At 35.1% G+C, this 8,420-nt stretch overlaps 2 protein-coding genes across 2 annotated transcripts; both read right to left on the bottom strand.

Annotated features, from left to right (window-relative positions):
* Positions 1–3,030: 3,030 nt before the first annotated feature.
* LOC139126039 (uncharacterized) lies at positions 3,031–5,098 on the bottom strand. The gene is made up of 3 exons (XM_070692103.1): positions 4,911–5,098; positions 4,367–4,474; positions 3,031–3,709 (listed from the first exon to the last, which is right to left on the bottom strand). The coding sequence occupies exons 1-3, from the start codon at positions 5,032–5,034 to the stop codon at positions 3,489–3,491; spliced, it is 453 nt and encodes a 150-aa protein (XP_070548204.1). The 5' UTR covers positions 5,035–5,098; the 3' UTR covers positions 3,031–3,488.
* A 1,156-nt stretch (positions 5,099–6,254) lies between these two features.
* On the bottom strand, positions 6,255–7,921 carry LOC139125966 (uncharacterized). The gene is made up of 4 exons (XM_070692040.1): positions 7,838–7,921; positions 7,427–7,604; positions 6,970–7,064; positions 6,255–6,709 (listed from the first exon to the last, which is right to left on the bottom strand). The coding sequence occupies exon 4, from the start codon at positions 6,696–6,698 to the stop codon at positions 6,255–6,257; it is 444 nt and encodes a 147-aa protein (XP_070548141.1). The 5' UTR covers positions 6,699–6,709; positions 6,970–7,064; positions 7,427–7,604; positions 7,838–7,921.
* Positions 7,922–8,420: the final 499 nt, after the last annotated feature.

The following is an 8,420-nucleotide window of genomic DNA, read 5'->3' as shown; positions in this document are numbered from 1 at the left end:
CATAACTTCAGTAATATGCAAGCCACACTAACCAAAATCTAATCAGTTCTCGCAAGTAGCATATGGTACCTGTGTACCAAATCTGACTTGAATCCGTTCAGGCGTTTTTGAGTTATCGTGTAAACAGACAGACACACACACACACACACACATGGACAGACAGACAGACATCGCTATGACAATAGCCCACGTGTTTACACTCGTGAGCTAAAAAGGGTTGTTGGTGATATGTTGTACATCTTGACAAAAGTTGAGAAAATATATTGTGCTATATAAACATAGTGAACAACTCACTGTTGATAAAACACGTTTGGCATCAATATAAGAATTTTATAACCAAACATAGGAGATGTGTATTCTAGAAACACAAGAACTGTATGGCGAAGTCTGCTGATGACAAAACTTTGCAAAGTATAGTGATCTATGTAAGTAGAACATAGAGGTTTGTAAGAAAATGAACAAATACTAAAAAATACTAAAAAATGACACTGTTGATGATATAGTTGCAGAACATAGAGGTTTGTAAGAAAATGAACAAATACTAAAAAATACTAAAAAATGACACTGTTGATGATATAGTTGCAGGTTGTATACCAGAATTTTATAGCAAACAAAAAATTATTAATCATACATGGCTATATGTTCACATGTATGTTTATCACAAAAACACATGTAAATACATGTTTTCAACAACAACAAAAACAAGAATTTTATAATGAAACATGAGGAAATATATCAATCTGTGTAAGAAAGACATAAGGAGTTTAGCCTATAAATCTATGTAAACATAGTAAACAAGTCTATGTTGATGACATAGTATGTGATTATGGAAACTGCTGCAAAATGGCTATATGTTCACATGTATGTTTATCACAAAAGCACATGTAAATACATGTTTTCAACAACAACAAAAACAAGAATTTTATAATGAAACATGAGGAAATATATCAATCTGTGTAAGAAAGATATGTGTATATAAGAAACGCTTAAGATTGTACGATCGGAATAAGTAAAAGTAATGTCAATTTTTTCAAATGGGGTTTTTTGAATACCTACATATGAGAGAAGTCCAAAACCCGAAAAAAAGATGGGGTCACCCCGTGCTTGTTTTTTTACAAAATGACTTTAAAAATTCATGGTTTTTCACAAAATCACTAAAAATCAATAAAACAGTTCATCATTTTCATATTTATATTATGATTGCATTTTTCACGTTTACACTGCAAAAGATCAAATAAATCATAAATTTAAGCTACTCTGAAGATTTTACTCACATTAAAATTGAGTTAAAAAGTCACAATATTTATTTTTGAAGCAAAATTGCAACAAATATGCCCCAAATTTTAGGAATGGGAGAGGGTAATTTATTAATTATTGATAGTTTCTACTAATGTCAATTTTCTCAAACTTTGCTATATAATAGATCTTTTTGTGAATTTTTCAAAATCACATTTTGTTTAGTAGGTCACCGTGCTCGTTTTTTCACAATTTTGTAACTAAGATTTATAGGTTCTGGCGATAAATCATGCTCTCCCGGATTCGTCGTACGGGGGCGCTCTTCAAATGCTGCTCACCTGCAGTGGCCTTGTCCAGGCCGGGTCATGATTCAAGCCTATCTGTAAACTTTAACGAGAGGGAAATGACAGAACAAAGCAAGGACTTTCAGGTTATTCTACTTTTTAGAGTATATATATTAATACACCATATAAAAAATCACAAAAGAACAGTAAACCAAATAGGCCAAACTAAGAATTTGAACAGACAGTGGTTCAAAGGAAAACATGTACTCAAATGTAATTTAATTTCTAGGCTTGATTTTTTGTTTGTACTGCTGTCAAATAATTTGTTTGGTTTGCTGGGTTCATTGAATGCCCCAGTGTAAATGCATGTACAATATTTTCAAAGATGGCCTACTTGCTTAGTGCAAAGAAACTTCAATAGGGTTGGGCCCTTTTTTCTAAGCAAAAATCTTTACGTCACATATTGTCACACTGACTTGACAGTGTATGATGAGGATTATGAAGAAGGCCTGGAAATTGGATATTCATGTAGTACAGAAGACTCACAAACACAGATATTCTAACTGGAAAAAGACCTTTTATATCCTTTTTAATTATTCTAACCACAAAAAATAGGTAAGGGTTTATTGCTTTTCTAGGCCTCCGGCCAATATGCAAGTAATTACATAACACAAACAGATTACGCAGATATAACAAATGAAGATCTAAACTCCAAGGCTTTGCAAAGGTCGATGAGTGTCTTATTATCTGACATAGACATGAGTGCTCGAAATTTGTTATTGTTTGGTTCAACATATGTAAATCACGGTAAAAGCTTGGTTCTGAGGAGATTATACATTGGACAAATTCAGAGAAAGTGGTACTCATCTTCGACGTCACCTGTGTTTACAAATCTTACATATTCTGAGGTGTGGGTCTATACCTTCAGGTCAACCAACCTCAATTGTTAAATCAGAGGACGAACAACAAAACGTGCAAAAGCTTGGATAAATTTACAATTACAATTCAGGAAAAGGTACTTCTCTGGTTCCATTAAGCTCTTGAAAACTCTATACGAGCGTATCTTTGGCTTTTCTACAAGTCTTTCAGACCAGCTTTGTTTGCAGATATCTGACAATATGATATATAGCAAGTTTTAAAAAAGTGGTTTTATCTCCCACTTCCTATGCTACCCATGCATATCCAAGACCATGTGAAAATAGAAAATGTCACTAAAAATCTTAATTTCAAGTAAGCAGGATCTAAGTTACAAATAAATTCAAATGGATAAGTTATTGCTATATTGCACTGAATTTTTTTTGGAAAAAGGGACTCACGCATGGCATTGTGAAGCACAAATATTCAGTACAATTTTATCTTACACATAGCCACTGCTGTTGCAATTTTGAAGAAAACTCTTCTAAACAAACATTCTAAAAAAAACATTTATTTTCTTAATCATTGAATTTTTCTTGGTTATCCTTGGTTTTTCACTGGGAAGTTTTTCTGAAAATAAACACCGAAGGCAATGATTTCTGTCCCTTTTGTGTGCTAGTTTTAAGTGGTTAAATTTAAGCCCACTTCTGGCTATTCTTTCCAGCATACTTTTACTTAGAACTCCGTTCAAAGATTGAAGAGTAGACAAGTTTTCTTTTTTCATTCTCAAATGTTCTAGTGTTTTCTCAATAAAGTCCACAGTAAAGGTAAAGTTTTCTAGATCTGTTTGTGATGGGTTAACTTTATTTGTGAGACACTGCAGAGCCTTTACATCTGCCAAAGCATCATGAGCAGCATATGACCCGCCAATAATCTCCTCAAACAGTGATTGTTGTTTGTAGCTTTGTCTACCTGGCAATACAGCTCTGAACATGGGTAAAGTATCAAGAAATCCATAAATACATTTATGCATTTCTGCTACCATACCACATGCCCTTGCAGCTGTAAACAGTACTCTGCTGTCAAATATTTTAGCATTGTGACCAACAAGAATCACGTTTTTGCTACTATCAAGAAATGCAAAAAAATCCTGCAGAGCTTTTGTGATAGTAACAGCAGCCACTTCTTGCCATTGTGCATCATCTTGCCCCCATCCATCTTTATCCCAGTCACGGATGATGCCTCTTTGGTAATAGGTTTCTTCGGTATCACATACACATCAAAACTACATGCTCCTTTCACTGCAGCAATCTGTGTTATGTGTGCTGATGTGCCTGTAATAGCATAAATGAAAAGTAAAACAAGTTATTGTCAATGACTTAGTCCCCGTTGTGATTGCATGCTACTGTATTCAATTCACTATGATGTCATAGAGTATGTACTTTGCTGTAGAAAAGTTCTGAATATGTCACATCAATATACATAGGACTGCATGTATACAGTCATACAGTCATGAATATATGACATGGTCAGAATTTTCGGCAGGTTGTATACCTCAATGTGCATGACACACATGTCTTGTACCAGTGTACATGACATGGTAAGATTTGTTTGCATGTCTATATACACAGCTAAAAGAAATCACCCTTGTAACAGGTCCTAATGCAGGTCCTGTTACAATCCTGTGACTGTCTATACATGTGCGTTTCACAATTAAAATATTTTGCATGTATCAAAATGAACTGCAGCAATATTTTAAATTCATATTTACATAATGTAACGTTATTCATAAATAATGTTGCATTCATAATAATTAGTTTCAGTCTGATTGTTGTTGTATTTACATATTATCACTGTGAGGTCAAGGGTCAAAGATATCCTGTACTCTGCATCAAAGATATCTGTACCCGGCCCCCACAGATACTGGAATTTACTGTGTGATGAAACTCCATAGGTTACGGCAATAGGTGTATAATGATTAAATATTTTACCTAAACCAGTTGTTTCCAGGTCAAAGTAGATATACTCTTCACCTCCAGTCAAACTCTTCATTTCAGGTGCCTCAACTGCAGCTGGTATTTCATTGATATCAGATGCATCTATGTATATAAAGGAACGATAATTTTTTTAATGAGAAACCTTATACAAATCAAATGCACTTTCACTTTTATCAATCAATATTTCCAACAAACTAAAGTTTGTATTTTTATTGGCTTGTGATGACAAAATTCACATGCACACAGACATGAGATCAAAGGTAGTTTTTAAAAAGATGATTGTGAGACACTGCAGAGCATCATGTGGTTGTTGGTACATGTAACACTCATCCTTTTCCTGTACAAAGGATAAATATCACAAATTGACGACAGGTCTTGATCTAACCAATGGTTTTGAATTTGTTGAAATATATTCTGTATCCAAAAATACATGTAGCTGTATGAGAGGTGCCATTTTTAAAGATTTGAATGCCTTGCTCTCTATCACAATGACTGTATGAGGTAATATGAAAGACAACTTAAAAAGTTGATAATTTACCTGCATTCAGACCAATACTTGTTGAATAGGTTGAGCCTTCTCGTACCTCCTGTGCTGACTGACACGACAGACGTGCTGATTTTAGCTCCAATCTGCGTTTCTTATATGTCTTTGATGAGATCATTTCCCGTCTACGCTTTAGAACTCTGTCACGACTTAGGCCAAGGGAAAGGGTGTGTTTCCCTGGTGAAAGGCCAAACAACGTCATAACCTAAAGGAGGATAAATAGTATATAATTATTGTCAGATTGTTTTGTCTGCATTTATTTAAAGAATATTCCACTGTCAGCATACATATCAACAAATGTGGAAAAAAATGGAACCTATAAAAATGATTGTGTGTGTGTAGATATCAGATGAAAAAATTCAATATCGCACTATTACTACACTATTATTACTTAGTAACACATTAATGACAGATGAATATATATATATATATATATATATATATATATATATATATGCAAAATTTAATATAGCGCTATTACTACACTATTACTACTAATAGTAAGACATTAATGACATAGTAACAACTCACAATGATCCATTCAAATATTAAAAAATCTTGACAACACACTAACCTTTATTTTGTGTTTTTTCATTATCTCATGGAGACACCATTACTATAGGCAACACAACTGAAATAAATTACCATATTTGATAAAATATGAACTCTAATAACACTAGTAATAGATGGAAAACAAGGAAATAAACAAATGATAAAAAATATGATAACAAAGAGGAAAAAATTTCAGATTACTTTTTCTATACTAACTCATGCCAGAAACAAATAAATGTTAGAACTGTTCTCTGACAGTTATATCCTACAAAAACACTTCTCTTTAATTGTAATAAAAAATGTAAGAGTAGTAATTGTCAAAGTGTGTTTATTCTGATACTATCAGAGGTTAGGAATCCTAATTGTTTCTTAAAGTATAAATGTTACTTGACTTTTGCTTACTTCTATAAGTTAGTTATGTAACTGTTAGTGTCTATGTACCTACCTTTGCAACATATGTGTTTCCAATATTTTTCTGTGCAATGGCTGAGCTGACACGATAGTTGAGATTTTCTGATCCACTGTAGAAATGAGACTTCGGGGCCTTTGATGCAATGGATTTGTTTAAGCTCTCATTACTTTGTGTGCTTTCAAGCATAGGAAGTTTATCCGCATGCGGAAGGAACTTCTCAAAGATATGCATTAAGTCACTCTGAAGATCCGGATCTGTTAAGGCACGACCATAAGGCAGTGACTTATATCTGAAACTGTCAGGATTCTTCAAATATCCACGCCAGTTAGAACTGCAGAAACTGTGATCACCATATGGATGTCTTGAAAGAGCTTTCAGTCCCTTCTCAATTCTTTCACTGTTTCCTCTATTCTGTTGGCACAAGTATAGGCGAAACATTTCTGAAGATACTTGATGACCTTGACAGAGAGTTGTCTGTGTTTCTTTTGTGCAGCATACAGATCATTAGCAAGTATCTTCTTCAAGTGATTGTTGTCAGATTTTTTCAGGATGGATGGATCTACCTCTCTGTGAAGTCTTGCAATCGTAGAGGTGTCTTCATCTCCAACAACTGTGCTCACCTTGGCACATTTCTGATTGCAGTCTTTCACCATGTCAACAACCATGTCAGATTCCATTGCCTTCGCAGAACCAGACCAATTCCTCCTACAATCATGAGCCCTGACTTCCTCATGTCTTGCCTTGGCTTCATCACATATTCTGCACTTTTTTGATCTCACTGCATACTGTATTACCTTACCAGTGTTCTTCCCTATCATGGTACAGTGACCTGTGTAATGTGAAAATTTAACACAAAATATAGTTACACAGGTCTCATTAACGCCTTCTATAAAAATATATGACCGAATCAAACACTAGAAAGCAGCTGCCTTTGCCTTGTCTGTTTTTTTACTTTTTTATTTTGTTTCATTATTTATTCATTTATTCATTGCGTTAAAAGCAAATATGTACAAATATTTATCTCTCATGATCAGAGTCAGACATATAAATACATTAAATGACAGTAATTTCAATAAAGTGTCATTTTACCTGACAGACTGTTATATCCCCTGCCACTCCCTCTGGTTTGCCAAGCACCATCAACACTCGCGGTGAGACCATGGTCAACACCCAAATTGGTACTGCTGGAAATATGAAAAAAGGCAACTCTAAATAAACTGATAATAATATATATTAGCAATTTGACAGGAATAACAGTTGACAATTTTCACTCAACCATAAGTTTATTTTTTCTAGAATTTGCTGATTTTGACAACCATCCAGGCATCTTCTTATTTGTTTTGGTGGACTTCTAATGATGAAATTAAGTAGAATAAACAACAGAATACACACTGTAAAATATAAATCTTACTCCTTGTCAGGCTTGTATACTAGGTTTACAGGTGTATACCTCCATGACACAGTGGTGCATTTCCGCCAGACAAATCACATTAGTAACAATACCATGCATGATGTATAGGATAAAAAGATAATTGTAAATACCAACCTAGTAGCTTCTTTCTCATCGCTGAGAGCACGTTCGGTTGACTCCAAGGCCACATTTTCAAAAGCAGTGCCAACTTCCCTCTCTCTCCTCTTCAGGGTGCTGTGACTCACTGCCGGTATGTTCAGGCACGTCAAAAGAGAATTTAGTTGACGATTGCCAATACCAGCATGTATGATACCTAAAATTGAAGTATATCAGAAACTCCGGGATCAGAATACGTATCGATAGGTGTAACTTTATAAAATCTCAAACCAACGTGTCTCATTTGACTTCCATGCATGTATGCATCAACCATAAAACGGGATGCCCTAACATGACTCGGTACACTACTGTACCGTGTGGCTACTGTGACACGGTAACATACACAAGTGACAAGGGTACTTTTGCGGAAGAAACAGACTGGAGAGTTACCTTGTGTAATTTCAGAAGCTGGCAGTTCTGTTATCTCGCTTGACTGCAGATATTTGCAGTCAGACAGCTTCCAGAAACTAAACACTTCCGTATTGCGTCATACATGTAATTTGTAAACAAATATGGCGAATCAAGTGACCCTTGTGACCTCAAAATAAAGTCATACAATATAGATCATTCGTATTAGTCTCAATGTCCTTGCCACAAATAAACAAGAATACTTAAAATAGAAAATAAACGGGTTAAAAGAGAAAGAGACTGGACGTATGAAGGTAACTGAGTTCCAGGTCATATATGCTCTTGCTCGGCCGCCGCGGTGCGTGCTGCCTCACGTGCAACATGATGTACAACTACGTACACTCCCGGCGTACACTCATCTGTCAGTTCATTTGAAACCGACATATATTGCTGAGCTCAAGTTGTAAGGTATCTATTGGTTTATCAAATCGAATACATAGCAAATATAATGAAATTACCGCACTAGTGGCTATGCAATCTTTGGCGTGTTTGCGTTGACGGATGGTACGTGAGGGCATACGCGTATGGGCAATGGGCCGGGGCGATGTCCTAGAGAGTTATGCAA

The sequence above is a fragment of the Ptychodera flava genome (genome assembly GCF_041260155.1).
Source record: "Ptychodera flava strain L36383 chromosome 3 unlocalized genomic scaffold, AS_Pfla_20210202 Scaffold_26__1_contigs__length_13983176_pilon, whole genome shotgun sequence".
Classification (NCBI taxonomy): Eukaryota; Metazoa; Hemichordata; class Enteropneusta; family Ptychoderidae; genus Ptychodera; species Ptychodera flava.
This window is presented reverse-complemented; position numbering and strand designations above follow the sequence as displayed.

Bases quoted from the DNA above. Each gene is read 5' to 3' on its own strand.
- LOC139126039 (XM_070692103.1), bottom strand. From the start codon at position 5,034: ATGATCTCATCAAAGACATATAAGAAACGCAGATTGGAGCTAAAATCA. The intron at 4,475-4,910 runs GTAAATTATCAA...TTATATACATAG, and splicing joins AAGTATTGGTCTGAATGCAG to ATGCATCTGATATCAATGAA. The intron at 3,710-4,366 runs GTAAAATATTTA...ATGCTATTACAG, and splicing joins CCTGGAAACAACTGGTTTAG to GCACATCAGCACACATAACA.
- LOC139125966 (XM_070692040.1), bottom strand. From the start codon at position 6,698: ATGATAGGGAAGAACACTGGTAAGGTAATACAGTATGCAGTGAGATCA.